The sequence below is a fragment of the Esox lucius genome, chromosome 10, assembly GCF_011004845.1.
Source record: "Esox lucius isolate fEsoLuc1 chromosome 10, fEsoLuc1.pri, whole genome shotgun sequence".
Classification (NCBI taxonomy): domain Eukaryota; kingdom Metazoa; phylum Chordata; class Actinopteri; order Esociformes; family Esocidae; genus Esox; species Esox lucius.
The window spans coordinates 28,625,322-28,651,872 of NC_047578.1; the positions used below are offsets into that span (position 1 = coordinate 28,625,322).

The 26,551-nt window shown below is 41.5% G+C and overlaps 1 protein-coding gene across 1 annotated transcript; it reads left to right on the top strand.

Moving 5' to 3' along the window:
* The first annotated feature begins 18,046 nt into the window (after positions 1-18,046).
* On the top strand, positions 18,047-18,994 carry LOC105007928 (free fatty acid receptor 2). Its single transcript, XM_010867062.2, has one exon. The coding sequence runs from the start codon at positions 18,047-18,049 to the stop codon at positions 18,992-18,994; it is 948 nt and encodes a 315-aa protein (XP_010865364.2).
* The last annotated feature ends 7,557 nt before the right edge of the window (positions 18,995-26,551 follow it).

Below are 26,551 nucleotides of genomic sequence, written 5' to 3' on the forward strand. Positions count from 1 at the left end.
CATCTGTGTACCCTTTTTCATAGCCTTTTGTAAACGCACCTCTCAGCTTTGAGAGTCTCACAGTATCCCCAACCTGGAACTTGTAGCTTTGATTACCATTTCTCGTTAATGTTGTGCCATACAGGTTCTTGAGAACTAATCTAACATTTTCTTCACAAACGTCAGCAGGCTTCATCTTAATAGACCGATGGTAGCTATGGTTGTACCCACGAACTAAATCTTGAATAACCTCAACATAGCGGTGGGTGTTGGCTGCTGTCAGATACCTCCACATTCGTGATTTAATTGTTTTATTAAACCTCTCAACGATACTCGCTTTGACATCATTTCCTGTAGCAAAATGTTTTATGTTGTACTTCTTCATCAACATTTCAAAATGTGAATTAAAAAACTCCTTCCCCTTGTCCGTTTGGACTTTTTGTGGTGTTCTTCCTTCTTTTAATATGTCTTCAAATGCTCGCTTTACCTCTATAGCGCTTTTATTTCTCAGCACGCAAATCCATGCGTATTTGCTTAATACATCTATGCATGTTAACATAAATTTCATGTTATCGTTTTCCACACTGTAAGCACTCATGTCAACCAAATCCAGCTGAAATTGTGAATTTATATCATGAACAATAACTCTATTTCTTTTAAAATGTATAGCTACAGGCCTGTGTAGCGTGTATGTATCCTGGGCGAGCAGCCAGTCATCGGCCTCACCATTTTTGAGGATCTCCCCGGTTTTTTCCAAGTATGCTCTTTTCAAACCCTCTCTACCCACATAAGCACCTGGGTTTGCCAGGTCATAGTAAATACTTTTCATAACCTGTTCAGACATCGTAGAGTGTTCGAGCAATAATGAGAATTAATGTTTAACAATGTTTTATTTGAGTTTTCGAAATTACACAACCAATATATTCAGAAAAGTTACACAAACATTCAGATTTCTCATAGTCTTTGTTTATATACATGTTAACATGAGAACTGAAGCTACCCTGGCCTTAGACAACAGACTCTTTGCTTTCATCACACCATAACCCTGCTGCGTCGCATACAACATCCTCATTAAATTTGTCCATGTACTCATCCCTGTTCTCACTCAGTCTCTGTGTGATGTTGGGCTCCAACTTGAGCTCGTGCATAAAGTTCTCAGCGGCCTCGTGAACATCAGTCATCGGTGTGTGAAAACCAGATGCGTTCAAAGCCTTGACCAACACATGTTTCAGTCGCGGTGTTAAAACTGTCGCCACAATGTCATCATAATGGGCCTCAAAAAAATACACAGGCGGTTCGAGACATGAATGTCTTGTCTGGCTCGGGTGGTCCACTTCGCATCCGATGCATGCTTTGTGTAGAATAGCCCCAACAACGTTTTCCAGAATCATACCCATTGTTGCTTTGATGATCTTTAACATTTTTGGTGCAAGTTGTTTGTCCATTTTGTGATAACTCTTGTTAGCATTTGAAAGGTATGACAGGTTTAGAGGACCTAGTTGATCACCAACCCTGTCAATCCAATGGTAGTTTCTTGTTGGGTATGCCGGTGGAATCGAGCTGTCTGGGTCAGGGGTTCCGTAGAAGGCTTCAGCGTTGTCATCCCAGGCGTCACACAGCCAGTCCTCAGCCTTGGGTTCTTCAATCACCGCTTGGTTGTAATCTTGAGACATGTTTCGTAAATTCTTCCGACTGCTTGAATGTCACCGGCGGTCTGTCGGTTTTTATGCTGTGCTGATGAAGGTGTTGGCTTAAGGCGGGGCTTCGGGGTCTTAAGTCAGTCGATCAGTCCGCAGTCACAAACTAACCCGCTGATATTTTCCGGAAATAAAGATGAAGTTGAAGATGTATCCCCCGATCCGACCATCGTCCAATTTCCACTCCTGTGCCACCATATCCGGGTGTAATTGATGGATTCGGGTTAAACTCTGCATCGGTTTCTTCGGGGCTGGCATGTTGATTGCATCTCTGCGGTCCATTTGCAATTTCTTACCAAATCGCTAAGCTGCGTTTAAGATGTTAGCTTTCACCGGTGTTTCAACCAAAACATTGATAGCAGCATTGATAACTGGTTTTATATTTGTCGAACACCATTTGCTGTACACCAGACACCTCACCGCTGACACAACACTTATTTACTGCCTGGGAATTTAACATTCCGGAACCCTAAGCCCCATTTGTTAATCATCAAACATAGCCCACCTGTTATAACACTAGTCTGGTTTGCTCATCAGACGTTGTAAAACATCAAACACTGACACATCAATGTAATCATAAATCACAAAGTCACCGGACATGCATACGTCACTCCTGAAGGCCCACCCTAACATACGTCATACTGGAAGTCCCACACTAACATACGTCATACTGGAAGTCCCACCCTAACATACGTCATACCGGAAGTCCCACCCTACAAACCGGATGTCCCGCCCACCTGTCACATCAATATGGAAGTCCCGCCCCCCCAGGGCCATAAATCACAATTCTGACACAATATACCCTACACTAACTACTAACACTAATTCCGGTCTTCTTTAACTGAAAATTGTCACATCCTGGCGAAATTACTGTCACTGTCAGATTCTCCCTTGTTTGGATCACAGACTTGTTTTTTATTTTGTTTATCACCCTCACCTATTTCCTTAATCACTGTCTCTATTTAAGTTCCTCCGTTCCCAGTGTACAGTTGTGCATAAGTTTACACACCATGGCAGAAATTGTGAAAGTTTGGCATTGATTTTGAAAATATGACTGATCATGCAAAAAAACTATTTTATTTAAGGATAGTGATCACATGAAGCCATTTATTATCACATAGTTGTTTTGCCCCTTTTTAAATTATAATGATAACAGAAATCACCCAAATGGCCCTGATCAAAAGTTGACATACCCTTGAATATTTGCCATTGTTACAGACACACAAGGCGACACATGTGAAAATGGCAATTAAAAGTGCATTTCCCACACCTGTGGCTTTTTAAATTGGAATTAGTATCTGTGTATAAATAGTCAATGAGTTTGTTAGCTCTCACGTGGATGCAGTGAGCATGATAGATAATGAGCCATTGGGAGCAGAAAATAACTGTCAAAAACCTGCATAATAAGGTAATGGAACTTTATAAAGCTTGCCAGTCTGTGGTGCTGATTAAAGAAGCATTAAAACTGTCCTTTAGACTAGTTGGGTATCTGGAGCATCAGCAATTGTGGGTTTGATTTTTCTTATTCTGAGAAATGAAGGCTATTCCATTTGAGAAATTACCAGGAAACTGAAGATCTTGTACAACACTACTACTCCCTTCACAGAACAGTGCTTACTGATTCTAACCATAATAGAAAGAAGAGTGAGAGGCCCCAGTGCACATCTGAGCAAGAGGACAAATACAAACAGGTGCCTCACAGGTCCTCAACCAACAGCTTCATTAAATAATGCCTGCAAACCACCAGTCTCAATGTCAACAGTGATGAGATCACTCCAGGATGCTGGCCTTCTAGTCAGAGTTGCAGTGTTTGAGATTTGAGGTGTTTGGATCCCTAAGAAGAACATTCAAGAGACACAGACCAAATAAAAAGATGCTGGAGGAGTGCTTGATGCCACCTGTCAAGCATGGTGGAGGCAATGTGATGGTGGGAAAGTGGGAGATCAGGGTCAAAGGGATTCACTGGGTAGGGCAAAGCCATATACGAAAGGACACTGACCCAAAGTACAACTCCAAACTATGCAAGAACTATTTTGGGAAGACGCAGTCAGTTGGTATTGTTTATATAGTGGAGGGGCCAGCCCAGCACCGGATCTTAACCCTATTGAGCTGTTGTGGAGCAGCGTGATCATATGGAAAGAAGTACCCATGAAGCCAATCCAACTTGTGGGAGGTGCATAAGGAAGCATGGGGTGAAGTCTCTTCAGATTACTTCAACAAATTACAACTACGTCAAAAGTCTGCAAGAATGTAATTGCTGCAAATGGAGGATTCTTTGACGAAAGCAAAGTTTGAAGGACACAATTACAATTTCAATCAAAAATTATTTCTAACCTTGTCAATGACTAATTTCCTATTCAAACTAATTTAATGTGTTTTAATGGAAAACAAGGACATTTCTAAGTGACCCCAAACCTTTGAACGATAGGGTATATGGGTATGGAGACCAGCACAGAGTTATGTCATGAGTGGCTCTGCCCTTACATTGTGAAGTTTCATTTTTATATTACTTTCCAACCACACAGATGACACAACTAGTCCTTGCTGAATGCACATGCAAAGAATAGCTGTTGCCATGATGTAGCCATGAATGCAAGTTGCACACAGTCATAGATCCAGGAGACGTAGATAATCATAGAATGTCAGTTGAACAACAGGAACCCTGAAGGACTAGTCAAAGTGCTAAAATATTCATTAGAAATTACATTTTACACAGTGCTAATATGTCTTAATGCACAGATAAATGGCTTTCTAAACATTTATTTGTTGACCTAAGATTTTTGCACAGTACTGTAGAGCTGTAACACCTTACCTTAGAAGCTCCTTAAAAGAGCCACAAATAAATACAGCACATTGTGAAACTCTGCATATGCTTCCTGCAACTCCCACTGCTCTTATCACAACAGCATATCTTTAAGATGTTTTATCTTAGCAGTACTGTTCTCTCTGTTTATTGAGCAACATCATTAATTAAATAAATAAATAGCACACTTTCCTTTATATTTCACAGTCTCTTACTTGTCAACAGAATCATACAATAGCAAGACAATAAATCTTAAGAATAATCAGAAATTATGCTTAGGTTGACCTACATATCCAGTTTCTGAGGGAGGCAGATTGTACCTCTAAAAGTAAAAATTTTTCAGATGCAAATCTGATTTGTGGTTATTTAAGGTCAGCATATTTATTGAGCAATATAATTAGTTACAGTGTTCATCTTGTTGAGGCATTGTTTCATCCAATTTCTGTTCTATTTAATTTTTGTAGTGCACTTCATTTGATCAACAATACAGAACCAGTCCAAAGTTTGTACAGACTTATCAATTCACTTGATGTGTATGGTTCAACATTTTTGACTGGTAATATATGTACTTTTATACTATATAGAGAACTTGGGATGCAAATCAACAGGTTATTTTGATTCTGTCATGGGTATGATGAGTGTTAGGCTGTGTCCTTTGCTTCATGCAATACGGCAGCTAGATAAAAACCTAAGTATACACCCACAGGAAAGTGAGTAATTGATAATAAAATGCAAACACAGCCTTGCTCAATCATATGTTTTCAAATGTGTTTGTTAATGTCAGATGGTATCTTTTAGAAAGGAGGAAGGAGAAAAATATTTATTTAGCAGCAAAAAATAACTTACACCATAGTTACAGTGGGGAGAACAAGTATTTAATACACTGCCGGTTTTGCAGGTTTTCCTACTTACAAAGCATGTAGAGGTCTGTAATTTTTATCATAGGTACACTTCAACTGTGAGAGACGGAATCTACAATAAGCATGACATAAGTATTTGATCACGTACCAACCAGTAAGAATTCCAGCTCTCACAGACCTGTTAGTTTTTTTTTAAGAAGCCCTCCTGTTCTCCACTCATTACCTGTATTAACTGGACCTGTTTGAACTCGTAACCTGTATAAAAGATACCTGTCCACACACTCAATCAAACAGACTCCAACCTCTCCACAATGGCCAAGAACAGAGAGCTGTGTAAGGACATCAGGGATAAAATTGTAGACCTGCACAAGGCTTGGATGGGCTACAGGACAATAGGCAAGCAGCTTGGTGAGAAGGCAACAACTGTTGGCGCAATTATTAGAAAATAGAAGAAGTTCAAGATGACGGTCAATCTCCCTCGGTCTGGGGCTCCATGCAAGATCTCACCTCATGATCAATGATCATGAGGAAGGTGAGGGATCAGCCCAGAACTACACGGCAGGACCTGGTCAATGACCTGAAGAGAGCTGGCACCACAGTCTCAAAGAAAACCATTAGTAACACACTATGCCGTCATTGATTAAAATCCTGCAGCGCACGCAAGGTCCCTCTGCTCAAGCCAGCGCATGTCCAGGCCCGTCTGAAGTTTGCCAATGATGATCCAGAATAGGAATGGGAGAAGGTCATGTGGTCTGATTAGAAAAAAAATAGCTTTTTGGTCTAAACTCCACTCGCCATGTTTGTAGGAAGAAGAAGGATGAGTACAACCCCAAGAACATCATCCCAACCGTGAAGCATGGAGGTGGAAACATCATTCTTTGGGGATGCTTTTTTGCAAATTGTGCAGGACGACTGCACCGTATTGAGGGGAGGATGGATGGGGCCATGTATCGCGAGATCTTGGCCAACAACCTCCTTCCCTCAGTAAGAGCATTGAAGATGGGTCGTGGCTGGGTCTTCCAGCATAACAACGACCCGAAACACACAGCCAGAGCAACTGAGGAGTGGCTCTGTAAGAAGCATCTCAAGGTCCTGGAGTGGCCTAGCCAGTCTCCAGACCTGGACCCAATAAGAAATCTTTGGAGGGAGCTGAAAGTCCAGATTGCCCAGCGACAGTCCCAAAACCTGAAGGATCTGGAGAAAGTCTGTATGGAGGAGTGGGTCAAAATCCCTGCTGCAGTGTGGGCAAACCTGGTCAAGAACTACAGGAAATGTATGATCTCGGTAATTCCAAACAAAGGTTTCTGTACCAAATATTAAGTTCAATGTATCAAATACTTATGTCATGCAATAAAATGCTAATTAATTACTTAAATATCATACAATGAGAATTTCTGGATTTTAGCTGTACATTCTGTTACTCACAGTTGAATAGTACCTATGATAAAAATGACAGACTTCTACATGCTTTGTAAGTAGGAAAACCTGCAAAATCAAATACTTGTTCTCCCCACTGTATGATGTTACCCATGCACATCCATATACAATTCTTATTGCATACATTCAATATCACCATGCCCATCTCACCCTGCTTCAGGTGAATGTTATTTGATTTTCCTCATGTTAACAATGCTGTCTGCCATCATTTACCAAAGAAACACTGACTTTATGTGCTTTCCATCTGTTACATCTGTGTTTTGTCAGAAGCTTTGTCTTAAGTGCAACTGCTCCTTTGGTTGACCAGGCTCTTTATGGACCACAATCTGCCTTTAATACCCTACAGATATCTGTTTTTGTTAAAATCAGAAAAAACAAATTAATGTATTTTATTTTCTTAATTTTAAAAAGGTGAAGGTGAATTTTTGCTTGATTCCTCTCCACGGTGCTCATAATGAACATGTTTCTGCATACAAATACTTGGGTATTTGGAATTATTAAAATCTTTCCTTTAAAATTAAACTTGCATATGAACTTGCATATAGAAATAGGTCATGCCTTACATTATCTACCAGAAAGCAAATTAAGTTCACTTTCATGCCGGTTATTGATTATATTTATGAATGCTTCAACCTCTGTTACAAGTGATTGTTTCAGTATACAACATTGCTCTCTTTTAGAAAATTATCTGTCCCTCTTTGAAATAACTAAGATTAATGCAGTTCACACTTTTTTATACAAGGCTCTCCTGCATAAATTACCAACTTACATTATCTCTCTGCTGACATACAGATATGCAAATATCTCTCTTTAATATCCAACAATTTAGGTAGATTCACTTTTGTTTCAGCACCTCACATTTGGAATAAATTCCAAGATCACTTTAAAGTGAATATATTGGTGCCTCTAGGGCAACTCAATATGATGATAATGGAATATTTCCATGAAGAATGTGTGTCATCATCGTCATCATCTTCCGCTTATCCGGGGCCGGGTCGCGGGGGCAGCAGTCTAAGCATGGATGCCCAGACTTCCCTCTCCCCAGACACTTCCTCTAGCTCTTCCGGGGGGACACCGAGGCGTTCCCAGGCCAGCCGGGAGATAGTCCCTCCAGCGTGTCCTAGGTCTTCCCCGGGGTCTCCTCCCGGTGGGACGGGACTGGAACACCTTCCCAGGAAGGCGTTCCGGAGGCATCCGAAACAGATGCCCAAGCCACCTCAGCTGACCCCTCTCGATGTGGAGGAGCAGCGGCTCTACTCTGAGCTTCTCTCTCTAAGGGATCGCCCAGCCACCCTGCGGAGAAAGTTCATTTCGGCCGCCTGTATCCGGGATCTTGTCCTTTCGGTCATGACCCAAAGCTCATGACCATAGGTGAGAGTAGGAACGTAGATTGACCGGTAAATCGAGAGCTTCGCCTTGTGGCTCAGCTCTTTCTTCACCACGACAGACCGATACATCGACTGCATTACTGCAGAAGCTGCACCGATCCGTCTGTCAATCTCCCGCTCCATCCTTCCCTCACTCGTGAACAAGACCCCTAGATACTTAAACTCCTCCACTCTCCACCAACCTGAAGTGGGCAAGCCACCCTTTTCCGACTGAGGACCATGGCCTCGGATTTGGAGGTACTGATTCTCATCCCCACCGCTTCACACACGCTGCAAACCGTCCCAGTGCATGCTGAAGGTCCTGGTGTGAAGGGGCCAACACGACAACATCATCTGCAAAGAGCAGAATTGTGTGGTCCCCAAACCTGACACCTTCCGGCCCCTGGCTGCGCCTAGAAATTCTGTCCATAAAAATTACGAAGAGAACAGGCAACAAAGGGCAGCCCTGCCAGAGTCCAACATGCACTGGGAACAAGTCTGACTTACTGCCGGCAATGTGGACCAAGCTCCTGCTTCGGTTGTACAGGGACAGACCTTAGCAAAGGACCCAGGACCCCATATTCCCGAAGCACTCTCCACAAGGTGCCGCGAGGGACACAGTCGAATGCCTTCTCCAAATCCACAAAACACATGTGGATTGGTTGGGCAAACTCCCATGAACCCTCCAACACCCCGTAGAGGGTATAGAGCTGGTCCAGTGTTCCACGGCCCGGACGAAAACCACACTGTTCCTCCTGAATCCGAGGTTCTACTATCGGCCGTATTCTCCTCTCCAGAACCCTGGCATAGACTTTCCCGGGGAGGCTGAGAAGTGTGATCCCCCTATAGTTGGAACACACCCTCCGGTCCCCCTTCTTAAAAAGAGGGACCACCACCCCGGTCTGCCATCCCAGAGGCACTGTCCCCGACTGCCACGCGATGTTGCACAGGCGTGTCAACCAAGACATCCCCACAACATCCACAGACTTGAAGTACTCAGGGTGGATCTCATCCACCCCCGGTGCCTTGCCACCGAGGAGTTTCTTGACCACCTCTGTGACTTCAGCCCGGGTGATGGACAAGTCCACCTCTGAGCCCTCGTGTGTGTCTTATGAATAGTTTTTTTTGGACCGGGGTGTATTACTTGTGTCAGTGCAGGGGTAATCTTCAAAAGAGACCTTTTGTCTCAGCACAACCTCCCCTGCTAAAATGAAAAGGTTAAATAAAATACCTTGCAATTAAATGTCCATTGTTCTGATACCATCAACATTATGTTCTAAGTTGGCTCCCATTCAAGCTAATGACCTGCCATTCTATTTAGAAGTTGAAAAAGGTGAAAGGTAGCCATGTAATGATAGCCTGCCCAACACAACATGCATCCTCAATAAATATTTTGTAGCTTGAACTAAGAAACTTATTAAGCTTGAAATAAGATGCAGATCAGGAGATCCCATAACCACACATCTTTTACCTGCTCACATAGGTACGGTAAGAGATATAAAAAGTCTAGGTCAGAGCTTTTTTCTGTGTGATTTATTTGTGTTTAAAACAGTCTGAATTTATTTTGTTTCTGAAATTGTGGGGAAATAACTGTACAAGTATTAAAAATGTACAAGTATTTAGTATATGTGTATTACATGTAGAATGTACTACATTAAGGCAAATAGAGGAGGGCAGAACATTTACAAGTATTAAATATAGTGTATGTTACAAGTGGGATAAATAGTTGTGTGGGTACAAATGGCAATTCTAAATAGTATTCTAAATGTGCAATCGAGGCAATTTGAAGGAGTAAGGTAGCATGTGCAGAGATAGTAGCAATGAGGTCTCAAAGGTAGACATATACATGTAGCAACTGAAAAATGCAAGTACGATGGCAATTCTAAGTGTATAATAAAGGCAAGATGAAGGTGCAAGGTGCCATGTGCATCTGAAATGCAGGGATAGCAGCAGGGAAGTTCCCGAGGTACACACGTACCTGTAACAACTGGAAAACTACCTTATCAGATTTTGCAAGGCAGTGTCAGAGTCTGGTAGTACAAAGGGAGTAGTGCAACAAGGTCCCTGAGAGGCTGGGGGGATAGTTAGTGATGGGTCACAGAGATCAACAGGGTTACAGTAGATGGGAAGAAACTGTTTCTGAGTCTGCTTGTGTGGGAACGAAGAAACTTGTACCGCCTGCCTGATGGTAGGAGTGCAAACAGTTTGTGTCATGGATGTGAAGGGTCCCTGATGATGTTGTGCGCCCTGTGCTGACACCGCTTGTGCTGGAGGTCTACGATGGCTGGGAGCTGGGCAGCAGTGATGTGGGTTTTCACCAGCTGTTGCTTCCATTCGGCTACTGAGCAAACGCTAAACTACACTGTGGCGCAGTTAGAATGCTCTCGATTGTGCAGCGGTAAAAATTCACAAGGATCTTGGAGGATAGATGGGCCTTCTTCAGCCTCAAAAAGTACAGGTGCTGCTGTGCCTTTTAAACCATGGCTGAGGTGTTGAGGGTCCCAGAGAGGTCCTTGGAGATTTGAACACCCAGGAATTTGAAGCACATACTCCAGCTCAGTGCCATTGATCAATCAATCAATCAATCAAAATTTATTTATAAAGCGCTTTTTACAACAGCAGTTGTCACAAAGTGCTTTACAGAGACACCCGGCCTTAAACCCCAAGGAGCAAACAACAGTAGTGTTGAATTTCAGTGGCTAGGAAAAACTCCCTAAGAAGGTCGAATTTTAGGAAGAAATCTAGAGAGGACCCAGGCTCAGAGGGGTGACCAGTCCTCTTCTGGCTGTGCCGGGTGAGATATTAAGAGTCCAATTGGAAGAATAAATAAATTTCTCTTAGCTAAATCCAGAGTATGTTTGATTTTAGACTAGGTCAGAAGTATGACCAGGTGGACAAGGACAGGAACAGCAACGGTCCCCCCAAACCAGGTAATCCGCAGGTGTGGACCAGGACCTCATCTCCTTCTAAAATTTAAAATTGGAGGAAACTGAGAAAAGTTAGTAGTACATCCCTCATGTCCCCCAGCACAATAATATAGCAGCGTAACACCTTGGAAACTGAGACGGGGGGGTCCGGTGACACTGTGGCCCTACCCGGGGGAGGCCCCGGACAGGGCCCAACAGGCAGGAAATCAATCCAACCACATTGCCAGGCATCAACCAAAGGGACACCCACCAACCGCAACCCCCCTGAATGAGGGCCGAGTATTGCTAGCAGCGTACAGCCCAACTGCACAAGTGCGCAATAGAGAGTCAACAACAAGCCAGTGACTCTTCCCCCGAAGGGCATTGGAGGGAGGGCATCCCAGTGGCGACGAGAGCCCACCTGGCAAGACAGCAAGGGTGGACAGTATCAAGCCTACTGGTCACCTTCACGCCCCCGGGCCAGGCTACACCTAATTATAAACCGTGCTGTAGAGATGAGTTTTTAGTAGACACTTGAAGACACTGAGTTTGCATTTCTAACCTTAATTGGCAGATCATTCCACAGGAGTGGAGCTCTATGAGAAAAGGCCCTGCCGCCAATTGTTTGTTTAGAAATTCTAGGTACAATTAAAAGGCCTGCGTCTTGCGATCTAAGGTTACGTGTAGGTATGTATGGCTGGATCATTTCAGCAAGGTAAGTAGGAGCAAGTCCATGTATTGATTTATAGGTTAAGAGTAAAACCTTAAAATCAGCCCTAACCCTAACAGGCAGCCAATGTAAGGATGCCAGGACAGGAGTAATGTGTTCACATTTTTTTGTTCTAGTTAGGATTCTAGCAGCTGTGTGCAGCACTAATTGAAGTTTATTTATTAATTTGTCTGGATAACCAGAGAGAAGAGCATTGCAGTAATCTAATCTAGAAGTAACGAAAGCATGGATAAATTTTTCTGCATCAGTTTTTGATAGGAAGTTTCTAATTTTTGCGATGTTTCGAAGATGAAAATAAGCAACTCTTGAGACATATTTTATATGTTCTTCAAAGGACAGGTCAGGGTCAAGGGTAACGCCAAGGTTTTTTACAGTTTTTTGGGATACGACCATGCAGCCATCGAGGTTCACAGTGAGATCTGCTAACAACGCTCTTTGTTTTTTGGGTCCTAAAAGGAGCATTTCTGTTTTATTTGAGTTTAAGAGCAAGAAATTCTCTGTCATCCACTTCCTAATATCTGAAACGCATGCTTCATTGAAATATATAACTGTGTGTCATCAGCATAACAGTGAAAGTTAATATTGTGATTTCGGATTACATCGCCCAGAGGGAGCATGTATAGTGAGAAAAGTAATGGGCCCAGAACCGAGCCTTGAGGAACTCCAAAGCATACCTTTGACTTGTCAGAGGATATGCCATCCACACTAACGAACTGATATCTTTCAGATAAATAAGATTTAAACCAGGCTAGAACATGTCCACGTAGCCCAATATTGGTTTCCAGTCTCTCTAAGAGAAGGGAGTGATCAATAGTGTCAAAAGCAGCACTAAGATCAAGAAGCAACAGGACGGATGCGGAACCTTTGTCTGAGGCCATTAGAAGGTCATTTGTTACCTTCACGAGTGCAGTCTCAGTACTATGATGGGATCTAAAACCAGACTGGAATATTTCATAAATGTTTTTTGTCTTTAGGAAGGCATTCAGTTGTTGGGAAACACATTTTTCTAAGATTTTTGAGAGGAACGGGAGGTTCGATATTGGCCTATAATTGTTTAATATGTCGGGATCTAGATTAGATTTTTTTAGAAGAGGCTTAATTTCCGCAATTTATTATGTTCAGCATTGCCTGACCAAGCACAGGAAATAACTCCTTAAGTAATTTTGTAGGAATCGGGTCTAGCTGAGAGTTTGTGGGTTTAGAACTCATTACAGATTTTGTAAATGTGTCGAGCGATACGGTATCAAAAAACTCAAGTGTCCCCATTGACACCTGATCAGGGAGGCTCCGGAAATTTTCCGGCCAACCGAGATTTTTAGGACCATAACTATTTAGGGATTCAGTTATTTGTTTTCTAATGGTGCCGATCTTTTCATCAAAGTAGTTCATGTATTCATTACAACTAAAGTGAAGACCCACTTCACTTGCTAAGCTTTGCTTTTTTGTTAACTTTGCAACTGTATCAAAGAGAAATTTTGGATTGTTTTTGTTCGCCTCAATCAGGTTGGAGAAATAAGCTGATCGAGCAGACGTGAGTGATTTTCGGTATTGTACTGTACTGTCTATCCAGGCTAGTCTAAATACTTCCAACTTGGTGGAGCGCCACTTTCGCTCCAATTTTCTGGAGGCTTGCTTAAGTGCTCTAGTATTGCCGGTGTACCAAGGAGCAAGTTTCTTGTTGCGTATTTCTTTAGTTTTTAGTGGTGCAACTATGTCTAATGTATTTCGCAGTATTGAGTTTAGATCCTCGATTTGATCGTTTACAGATTTATTTACTCTGTCATTTATGAGCGAACTAGTAAGAATATCAAGGAATTTATTTGTAATCCGAGAATTTATAGTACGGCTTTTGAAACTCATTGTTTGGGGGGCAAGTGAATTTCTTGTTTTAACGGTAAATGTAATAAGACAGTGATCCGATAATCCAGGATTTTGGGGGTAAATTATTAGATCTACAATATCTATTTCTCGTGACAGGACTAAATCTAAGGTATGATTGTGGCAATGTGTTGGACCTGAGACATGTTGGATGAAACCCATTGAGTCGATTATGGCTTGAAAGGCTTTTTGAAGAGGATCATAGGGGTTTTCCATATGGATATTGAAATCGCCAAAAATACTATCTGCCATGACTACAAGGTTAGACAAAATTCTGGAAACTCATTGAGGAACAATGTGTATGGCCCGGGGGGCCTATAAATAGTAGCTATGTAAAATTATTTATCGGCCTGGTTAACTTTCATGAGTAAAACTTCTAAAGAATGAAACTCTGTGATATGTTTGAGAGTAAGTTTATATTTACTGTCATAAATATTAGCGACACCCCCTCCTTTTCGGGATGCACGAGGGATATGATCACTAGTATAGCCAGGAGGAGAGGCCTCATTTAAGGCAGTGAATTCATTAGGCTTTAGCCACGTTTCACATAAACCAATAGCATCTAGTTTATGATCAGAGATTAATTCATTTACCGCAACTGCCTTTGGAGCAAGAGATCTAATATTTAGGAGTCCCATTTTGAGATGCGAAGTGATACAATTATTTTTATTTTTGACCGAGGTGGAGGAAGGCTTTATCTTAATAAGGTTGTTTTTGTTAGCACTACCTTGTTTAACTTTTCTCAGCCTGGAACGAGTTACAGTGGCAATAGGTAAAGCTGTACTAACTACTCTGGCTATGCTATTGACAGACTCCACTATGCTAGCAGGCTGGCTAACAGCCTGCAGCCTGACCTGCACCCTATCTCATGTTAAAGCTATAGGAGTGAGACTCCTGTCAATGTTCCTAGACAAAAGAAGAGCACCACTCCAGCTAGGATGGAGTCCGTCATTCCTCAGCAGATCAGGCCTGGCCCTATTTCTGGGAGAGTCCCAAAAAGAAGGCCAGTTATCTACAAACTCTACCTCCTGCGACGGGCAGAACTCCGTTTTCAGCCAGCGATTGAGTTGCGCAAGTCTGCTGTAGAGCTCGTCACCACCCCTAGCTGGGAGGGGGCCAGAGACAATTACTTGATGCCGACACATCTTTCTAGCTAATTTACACGCTGATGCTATGTTCTGCTTCGTAACCTCTGACTGTTTCATCCTAACATCGTTGGTGCCAACGTGGATAACAATATCTCTGTACTCTCTATACTTGCCAGTTTTAGACTTCGCTAGCACCAACCCCAGATTTGCGGCTACGTCGGTGGCTCTGCCCCCCGGTAAACAATGTACGATCGCCGGCTGATTCTTTAGTCTAATACTGCGTGTGATGGAATCGCCAATGACTAAAGTTTTCAGTTTTTCAAGTCCACCGGTAGAACATGCCTGCCGACCATTCCCCTCCGAAGACGGCTCGGGCCTTGACTCCGACTCCAGTGGGGAAAACCTGTTCAAAGTCTCAGTTGGTTTTAGCAACGATTCAGGTTTAACTGGTCGACGGCATTTCTTCCCAGTGACCAAGAGAAAGTTATTGCCCGGCTGCAGGAGCTGTGCCGGGGGGCTAACAAAACTATCGTTTCTACCTGGTGGCACTGACGCAGATTTTTCTATTTCTACACTAGCATAATCCTTGCCTGGCATTTGCGTCAGAAGCCGAGCCTCTAACTCTGCTATCTTTAACTTAAGACGAACATTCTCCTCCGTGTTGTTGCTACAACAATTACAGTGAAAAGGCATTGTAATGATACTTAGCCTCGGGTGTTCAGGGGTGAGTAGTTCTGTTAATTATGTCCAAAAAGAGTCCCGGTGTAGAAAAGTTGGGTAAGAGGTCAACAGATAAATATTGCGTTGGTAAAACTCTAAAATAGAATTTTGACCAATTAGTTTATATCGAGTAAATTCGAAAAAGTTTGGCAGGTAGCCAGGTAGGTAACAGCAGGCAGGGTACAGCACGTCAACAATCCCACAATGCAGTTCATCTCAGGAAAAAGCTCTCATCACCATTCATTGATGAGAACTGGGGCGTGACTGCAGCCTTTAGACTTCCTGTAATCCATAATGAGTTCCTTAGTTGTCTTTTTGTTGAGGGTCAGGTTGTTGCTGTGTATAAATAGTCAATGCCGCCAGGCACTTGACCTCCTCCCTGTAGGCTGACTCGTCATTTTCACTGATCAGGCCTACCACCATGGTGTCGTCTGCAATCTTGACGATGGTGTTGGAACTGTGTACAGGAACGCAGTTGTGGGTGAAGAGGGAGTACAGGAAGGGGGTCAGCACACAGCCTAGTGTTCAGGATCAGGGTGGAGGAAGGAAAGTTGTCTAACCTGACAGACTGGGGTTTGTTGGTTAGGAAGTCCGAAGTCCAGTTGCAGAGAGAGGTGCTGATCCCCAGGTCATGGAGTTTGTTGACAAGCCTAGAGTTGATGACCATGTTGAATGCTTGAGCTAAAGTTTATGAACAGCATTCTCACATAGGTGTTGGTTAAGTCCAGGTGGGTCAGGGCAGAGTGCAAAGCTGTAGAGATGGCATCCTCTGTAGACCTGTTCGACCAGCAGGCAAACTGGTAGGGATCCAGTGTTGGCGGGAGGCAGGACTTAAGGTGGGCCAGAACTAGTTTTTAAGCACTTCTTGATCGTGGGGGTGAGTGTGACAAGTCAGAAGTTTTTCAGGCTAGACGGAGTCGACTGCTTTGGCACTGGCACAATGCTTGCGGTCTTGAAGCACATTAAAAAAACTGCTTGGGTCAGTGACATGTGGAAAATGTCAGAAAGACCTCGGCCAGCTGCCCAGCACATGCTCTAAGCACACGCCCGGGGAGGTCATCAAAACCAGCACCGTTTAGTGCATGGCTCTTTGTTGTCTCTGTCGAAACATGCGTAGAATCTGTTTAACTTGTCAGTGAAAGAGACAATAGTTAGACTGTATGGAAGTCAGGCTGTGTAAGATATGATGTTACATTATATATGACTGTGTAGAAAGTCTGGTTTTGGCCAGGTTGCAAATGTGTGCAGAAGGAAGGAAAGCGGATTTTTTTTTATAACAAAGCAAGCAAGTCAAGGTACACAACAATTTACACAACATGAGCAGCATGTCATTTCGATAGGCTATTTCATTCAGTAGGCATGTGGCTGTATAATACCGGTACATTTACTTTTAGATGCCGATTAGACTTATTGGAACCTATTAGAAAGAACATTGTATCAACTCAGCAAAATATCTCACAATCAAAAAATCAGAAGCAGAAGAATATATATTATGATGTTATAACCAAGATATTTCATTTTAAGTAAAATAAGCAGAACCAATTTAGAGAAATTCCAGATTTTTTTGAAATCATGTAATACAGTATATGTAGCCATGACAAATTGTAATTGGTATTTTAGGAATCAGATTTTGTTTTCATGGAAAATTATGGGTTCTTTATATGCGGTCACTCCACAGTCATCCTTTAGATATTACACTCCAACCACTATCTAATGTTGTATCTCTCTCATGCAAAATAATTTGCATCATATACACACCCAAATGCACACATAAAAACAAAAACTCCCCCTGTATAAAGCAAAAATACAAAAGAACGAATGCTGGAAAGTAAACACCTGAACCTTAAACTACCCTTCTCCTACGCAGTTTCCATCATCTGTAACACTTTTATGATTTTACTGCCTTTTTCTGAAGTTTATTTAGAGTGGCTGTTATGTAGGTGGATGGCCATGTTTTTTTTTTTTTCCATTTATTCTGAATCATTTCACTAAATGGCCCAGATGCTCCCTGGCTGTTGTCTACCAACCTGGAGACCATTAAGATGCTTGGGTGCCTTCTAAATGTCATATACTTCTGCTTGAGTTGCCACCTCCGTATATTTGTCTACTAGTCATACTGTGCCCCGCCTTTTTGTGCCCACACAAACATATACGCTCTAGTATCACAACCTTGCCCTATCTATAGTACAGTCACAAAATACTTGTCCCTGCCTCATCCTTCAGTCTTTCTCAGTGCCAAGCCTGTCTGTGGAGGAAAGACAGGAGTTTGCACAGTAAATTATTTTCATTATTGATGCATGTTGTGTCTTCGCAAGAGGAATACAGTCTACACATGGAAGTTAGAGGCCTACTGCGGAGAAGAGGATGAGCACATACTGTGATGATTTATTCTGTGTACTTTGTGATTTTTTTTGCCAAGCAGATTCAAGAGAACCTACGTTCAATCTACATGCTATAGGACAGGTTTGTTTTCCCTACCCATCTTTCAGGAATTTTACTGAAAATCTGAGACAGACAAAGGTCAAATCTACAGCAGTTCCCCTTATACTCCTGAACTTTTGAGGAGGTGTCAGCTGAAGCAATGCAATTGTCCACCAAGATCTTTGTCTCTCTCATTGTCTACTCCTTCACTTTCCTGCTGGGTCTGCCCTCAAACCTGCTGGTGATGTTCATGTACATCCGCAAGGCTCGCAAGCGGGGAGCCACGCCAAACGTGATCTATGCTCTGAACCTGTGCCTGGCTAATCTGGCACTGGTAGCATGGCTGCCAGTCAAGGCCCTGGAGACTATCCATCAGAATTGGGCTCTTCCATTATTTCTCTGTCCTGTCTACAACTTCTTCCTGTTCTCCTCAATTTACGGTAGCTGCCTCTTCATTACAGCCGTGACAGTTGGCCGCTACCTCAGCATCGCCTTCCCTATCAGCTACAAGCTGTACCGGAGTGGACGAATCTCCTGCTTCATCAGCGCTGCCCTGTGGGCTGTGGTTTTGCTACACCTGGGTCTGGGTCTGGCGGTGGAGGATGGGGGCAGCTTCGTGTATAAATCCACCTCAAACATGTCTGCCTGCTTTGATAACTTCACTGACGACCAGCTGGAATTTTTGCTGCCATTGCGCCTGGAGATGGGAATCCTCCTCTTCCTGCTGCCATTGGCCGTGACCGCCTCCTGCACCCTGCGCTGTGTGGCCTTGGTGTGGCACTCCTCCCTGCCTGCCTTCGGGAAGAGGCGTGTCTTGGCAGTGGCTCTTTCCACTCTGGCTGTGTTTGTGGTGTGCTACGCGCCCTACAACATCTCACATTTTGTGGGTTTTGTGCTGCAGAAGAACGTTCCCTGGAGGACTGAGGCAATGCTGTCCAGCTCTTGTAATGTGTTCCTGGAGCCTGTGGTTATGCTGATGTTGTCCCCAGCAACGCAACGCGGCCTAATGGGAAGGCTCTGTGGAAGGCCTAGCACCTATAGGACAGAGGAGCGCCATCGCCACTGTAGCAAATCCAACACACATGACCCTCAGGTCAATGTGTGTTGACGGGCAAAATCTGGAGGAAACATCACTACGTAACCTCAGGAGTAATCTGCACAGTGGATGCATGCTTAACATTGGAGTGGAATCCCAAGGTCATTAGACATTTAAATAAGACACCTTATTAATCAAGTTGCTATCTGGTCTATTTGCATTATCCACATGCACCTTCTGGCACTATCCCTTTGCTGTTGACTACAGGCACACACTCAACATCATTTGTATGAGTGAAGCATATCATCATCACCATATAATCTGCTGTTACTTTATCTATGTGGTTGCCAAATCTCTTTATCTCTTTATGTACAGATTTTACCCTATGATCTTTACTCAGTACTAGTACTTCCTGTTATTCAACTATACAACAAATTTCCAGTTATTGTAAACATTTCACAATTACATTTTACAATTTTTTAACACATTTTATACAATACTACACATTTTACCATTATGCAGATAGACAAAATGATTTTCTTTTACAGATAATTTCCTGCAAATATAAAACCAGAAAAAGGAACCAGGCAAGCCTAGTTCAGCCAGCCCGCAATTAAAAGTGTTAAATATTGTTGCCCTCAATGGCTGTTTTTACAGCTTGTTAGCCAGTAATAGACTAGTATCTAAATTACTACTTGGTCATAAGCTTTGAGCAATTTCTAGCGAGACTGAATATGATCTTAACACAGCCAAAGCTATTTCATGGCACAGAAATGTTTGTTTTTCATTCATTCGTGAATGACGTTGATACAATAACTATCAATATAGGTGATGATAACTGAATGTTTCGTCAAGTGAAAAGACGAGAGAATCGTGGAAACCCCTACTCTTTTACTGCCCAAGGAGTTTTTATCTAGCCTATATATTACCACAAAAATAATTCTCGGATGCGCAATATAAACAGTTTAATTTTAGGCTTATTATAACGTAGCTACTGAAGGTTGTAGCTACTGAAGGTTGTGGCCTGCAAAGTTTTTGTCTATCCTGACCATAAAAGCATGCACGGACGCATACTTCGAAAATCCACCAGAAATAGTGAACAGTTTAATTTTAGGCTTACTATAACGCAGCTACTGAAGGTTGTAGTCAGCTAAGTTTTTATCTATCCGGAACAAATCCTAATGCATAATTTGCTTTGACAGTAATGAGTTTTGAACACGGAACCTATTGGTAGCAGGTTCACATCTTTAACCACTACGCTATTTAAAAAGGGGTAGTAGGTCAGTCGGTCACTCACTCACTCACTTAGTAAAAGACATTCGCTGTTCTTGGCCAGCTCCGCTTACACAGTCCGGCATAGATTACTTTGGGGCAGAGAGAAAATTGTTAAGTATAACAAATGTCAGACATTTCAGAAGTCTATTTGAATGCCATAGGAGAGAGACCTTTTTTAAAGCAAATTTCCTGCAAACCACCATTTTGCCCTTGGGTAGATATACATTTGGTAATGTTAATGTTAATGTTATTTCTTCCACATTTTTGTGTCAACTTATGTCATGCGAATAATAATATCCTAATGAGAATTTCTAATAGAAATTAATTGGGGCCTCCTGAAGGACATTTTCCCTAGGCCAGGTTGGTATTCGGACTGTTACAAGTTTAGATTGCCTGCTAGACTGGTTACCAATTTAAAACTGTAAAACTGCTCATAGGTTTTCTTGCCCTGGCAGAAATTGTGATGTTTTGGCACTGATTCTGAAAATATGACTGATCATGCAAAAAACATTTTATTTAAGGATAGTGATCATATGAAGCCATTAGTTTGGCTCCTTTTTAAATCATAATGATAACAGAAATCACCCAAATGGCCCTGATCAAAAGTTTACATACCCTTGAATATTTGGCCTTGTTACAGACACACAAGGTGACACACACAGGTGAAAATGGCAATTAAAGGTGCATTTCCCACACTTGTGGCTTTTAAATTGCAATTAGTGACTGTGTATAAATAGTCAATGAGTTTGTTAGCTCTCATGGATGCAATGAGCAGGCTAGATATTAGCCATGGGGAGAAGATCTGCATAACAAGGTAATGGAACTTTATAAAGATGGAAAATGATATAAAAAGATATCCAAAGCCTTGCAAATGCCAGTCAGTAATGTTTAGTCACTTATTAAGAAGTGGAATATTTGAGGAATATTCAAGCCAAGTCAGGTAAACCAAGAAAGATTTCAGCCAAAACTGACAGAAGAATTGTTCGGGATACAAAGAAAAACCCACAGGTAACCTCAGGAGAAATACAGGCTGCTCTGGAAAAAGACGGTGGGGTTGTTTAAAGGAGCACAATACAACAATACTTGAACAAAAATGAGCTACATGGTCGAGTTGCCAGAAAGAAACCTTTACAAATGCCACAAAAAAGCGTGGTTACAATATGCCAGACAATATCTTGACATGTCTCACAGCCTATGACACACAGTTATTTGGAGTGACGAGACCAGAATAAGAGCTTTATGATCACAACCATAAGCGCTATGTTTGGAGAGGGGTCAACAAGGTCTATAGTGAACAGAATACCATCCCCACTGTGAAGCATGGTGGTGGCTCACTGATGTTTTGTGGATGTGTGAGTTCTAAAGGCACAGGGAATCTTGTGAAAATTGATGGCAAGATGAATGCAGCATTTTATCAGAAAATACTGGCAGACAATTGCATTCTTCTGCACGAAAGCTCTTGGACTTTCCAGCAAAACAATGACCCTAAGAGCAAGGCCAAGTTGACCCTACAGTGGTTACAGCAGAAGAAGGTGAAGGTTCTGGAGTGGCCATCAGTCTCCTGAACTTAATATCATCAAGACACTGGGGAGATCTCAAACATGCGGTTCATGCAAGACAACCAAAGATTTTGCATGACCTGGATGCATTTTGCCAAGACGAATGGGCAGCTATACCACCTGTAAGAATTTGAGGCCTTATAGACAACTGATGCTAAAGGGGGCAATACACAGTATTAAGAACCAAGGGTATGCAGACTATTGAACAGAGGCAGTTCATGTTTTGTTTTATGATTGTGCCATTCTGTTATGACCTACAGTTGAATGTGAAACCCATAAGAAATAAAAGACGTGTCTTCTTTACAAATGGTACATATATTACCAATTCTCCAAGGGTATGCAAACTTTTGAGCACACCTGTATGTATAGCTAACATGGCAAAAAAATTACTGTCTAAATATATAAATAAATAATTAATTTAATTAATAAATTATTTTAAGTGGCAAATTAACAGGAAATCTTTTTATACTCCCCCTTTTTATAATAATTGCATGATATTTCATAATATTAAATTGTATTTCCTATTTTCTTCATCACAAGATCTATTTAACAAAATCATGGCCTTTTTCATAATATTGTGACCTATTTCATAATTTCATAGGGTGTTTCTTAATTTCATAGTGTATTTAATCATTTAATGGCATATTTCAGCATTCAATAACATTTCAAAATGTTATGCCGTATTTCAAAGCGTATTTCATGATCACAAGGGATATGTCAATCAATGCAAGTGGGTGGTCTTTAGCCACTGATAAGCTAATCCAACCTATGATGAAAATGAGGAAATATGCCATTAAATAACTGAATTGGTCACAATATTATGAATAGGCCATGATTTTATGAAATACATCTTATGATGTAAAAAAAGATTGGACAGTACTATGTATTATTATTAAAACTCATAACATTATTGTGAAAAAGGGGCATTGTGAAAAATTATTCCTAATAATGCGCAGCTTAAAATAAAATATTTATTTAATTAACCATTTATTTATTGACCTTAAATCGATTGTTTGCTTAATATGTTTTTCATTATTCTGCTGATAAAAAAAATATCTCTAAAAGGCTCAATCACCATGACATGTTAGGAGAATTAAAAAGAAAAGAGAACTCCATTCCTGTTTTTCAATATTGGGGTTGGTTATGGGGACGTTAAAACACTACTTAACTCCTCCTGGTCTTAGGGTCTTTGTTGAAGAGGCACAGTTGTATAGTTCACCCAAGTTTTCAGTAACTTTTTATAGTCATCACCATGAATATCAATGCATATGAAAATGTATGTAAGCATGTATTAAAATACTTTAATATACTGTAAACTAACTTCAAATAACATCAGTATATTAGTATGGATAATGTATCTTTTTGGGTGGGTGGTATCTGCTGTCCAATAAATCCATATTAGCATTTTTTTTTTGAGAGCACATTCAAACACATTCATTGTGCTACAATTGAAACATTAAGTGTTTTTACATTTGCATTTAAGCCCTTTAAAATACTCTTAGCCACACTGTAAAGTCAAGTCGTCTTTACATATATATTATATTATAAGGAGTTACATTTATAAGGTAAGTAAAAAGGTTCAATATGTTTTCTGAAATTCAGCAGTGGGTTTTGCCAGGTAGTTTTGAGCACGTTCTTTATTTGGAAGGTATTTGTGATGACCAGATGGTGTTCCGATCAGAGGGAGCCCGGAGCCAATTGTTTTTCATTTTCCACACTCCATGCTGGCCAAGAACTGTACTCCATATGAGATGGTCAGAGCCCACTCTGGATAAGAAGTTTCCCATCAGGATGAGTTTATCTGTGATTTGAGTTTTCTAAATGATGCAATCTAGTGCCACGGTCCAGTTCCCGAAACGTGCATACCCATTGTAGATGTTTTCAGAGGTGGTCACAGGGGTCATCATGGGCACTTTGACTTATCTGCGGCTACACAGCCCCATATGAAGCAATGTGTTGTGACACATTCCTTCTGTAACCATCATTAACATTTTCTGTCACAGTAGACCTTCTGTTGGTTCAGACCAGACAGGATTGCCTTCATTGCCCTTGCTCATCGAGGGCAACACCCCAATATCCTGTCACCGGTTTCTCCTGCATCCTACATGTTGACTATAAGACAAAATAAATCAAAGACAAAATACACTTACACTAAAAGATAGCTTACCTATTGATTATTTTAAATAAAAATGTTGATGCAGACTAGCAGTTTCACCTATAAAATTTGAAATAACTTAGTAAACCAACAATGCGTCTTACATTTTTTTTTGAAACGTTACTGTTGTTAAATAGAAAGCGTGATCAACGACAGGTTTCATCATCTTGGATCTGCATTGTGCCTACATAATAACAGCAGACGGGCAAGATCTAGCTAATTTGGGTAAGTCAAAAGGGATTTTATTCAGCTTGAATAACAGGCATTATACAACTATACATAGTTCATTATGTTTTCAAGGGGTCTAAAAGTAAAAGGAAAGCTATTATCTCGCAGGTGGCTACAAACTTACATAGCTGGCTAGCTAAGTTAATAAGTATAGAGCTAATGCTAAAAAGTTAGCTAAATGCCACTAATTACATCTTTATTGCTCTTGCTACGTGGTTTCTGCTGTACAAACTAACTGTTTTGAATACAATATGTTGCTATTAACCATTCATTTTAAAAGATACTGTAGCTTGCTAGTGAGCTAGCTTGATGGCTAGGTAACAGTTAGCCAAAACACATTTTCTCACACAAATTAGATTTGAATAAAGATCTGCTTAGCAGGGTGAACAGGCCATAGCCTAGGTGGCTGTGATCTTTAATGATGTTCCGTGCTTTCCTCAGGCATCGTCTATGGTAGATGCCTAGCACAGAGGGTAGATGGCAGCCGATGATGCGCTCCTCAGACTTTATCACCATCTTGAGGGACTTGCGGTCAGCAGTGATGGACGGTATTCACAGGACGGTAGTTGATCAGGCAGGTGATGGAAGGTTTCTTCGGTACATGGACGATGGTGGTTTGTTTGAAGCAGGAGGGGACTACAGACAGAGACAGGGAAAGGTTGAATATAGTTGTTGTTCAGCGCAACCCCTGATGACACAGCCTGGAATGCCATCTTTTCACGTCAGCCATGGTTTGGGACAGAGTGTAGTTGTCCTGGGCCTCAGCAAGCCTCACTGAATGAATTATGTTGATCGCCTCAAACCGTGCATAGAAGGTGTTGAGCTCATCGGGGAGCAAGGTGACGGGACAAGCATCATTGCTATTTCTCTCTTTGTATTATGTAATGTGTTGCAGTCCTGTGGAAGGTAGACTCCAACTTAACTTATCTTTTTCTGTCCCTGATAGCCTTCTGTAGGTTATATCTGGATCTCCTCAAAGCCTCCAGGTCCCCAAGAGCTATAGGCGGAGGACAGTGCTCTGTGCTTAGCACGGACATTACCATTAACCCAGGCCTTTTGGTTGGGGAAAGACCTGACATTGACCCTGGGGATGACATCGTCGATTTGGAGATACAGTTGTGCTCAAAAGTTTACATACCTTTAGAGAATTGATAATAAATATATGTACCATTTGTAAAGAAAATATGAGTGAGCAGGCACAACACATCTTTTATTTCTTATGGGATTCACATTCAACTGTACATCATAACAGAATTGCACAATCATAAAATAAAACATGGCAACAAAGAAAAAAATGAACTGACCCTTGTTCAAAAGTCTGCATACCCTTAGTTCTTGATACTGTGTATTGCCCACTTTAGCATCAATGACAGCGTGCAGTTTTTTTGTAATAGTTGTCTATGAGGCCCTAAATTCTGCCTATTTGTCTTGGCAAAATGCTTCCAGGTCATGCAAAGTCTTTGGTCGTCTTGCATGAACCGCATGTTTGAGATCTCCCCAGAATGGCTTGATGATATTACGGTCAGGAGACACAACTTGGCCTTGTGCTTAGGGTCATTGTCGTGCTGGAAAGACCAAGAGCGTCCCATGCGCAGCTTTCATGCAGAAGAATGCAAATTCTCTGCCAGTATTTTCTGATAACATGCTTCATTCATCCTGCCATCAATTTTCACAAGATTCCCCATGTCTTTAGAGCTCACACACCCCCAAAACATCAGTGAGCCACCACCATACTTTACAGTGAGGATGGTACTCTGTTGACTATAGGCCTTGTTGACCCCTCTCCAAACATAGTGCTTACGGTTCTGACGATAAAGCTCTATTTTGGTCTTGTCACTCCAAATTACAGTGTGCCAGAGACTGTGAGGTGTGTCAAGGTGTTGTCAAACACATTATAACCAGGCTTTTTTGTGGCATTGGCACAGTAAAGGCTTCTTTCTGGCAACTCGACCAAGCAGCAAATTTTTGTTCAAGTAATTTTTCTCCTTGAACCCACAACACAATCTTTTTCCAGAGCAGGCTGAAATCTTTCTTGGTCTACTTGACCTTGGCTTTATAACTAGAGATACCTGAATTTTCCACTTCTTAATAAGTGATTTAATTTATATGTTTTTAATTGAAATTCACATTGCCATTTTCACTTCTGTGTGTCACCTTTTTTGCCTGTAACAAGGCCAAACATTCAAAGGTATGTAAACTTTTGATCAAGGCCATTTGGGTGATTTCTGTTCTCATTAGAATTGAAAAAGGAGCCAAACAACTATGTGATAATAAATGGCTTCATATGATCACTATCCTTAAATAAAATGTAAATAAATTGCATTATAAGTCAGATTTTCTAAATCACAGCCAAAATGCCACAATTTCTGTCAGGGTACGCATACTTATGAGCACAACTCTATGCTGAGACAG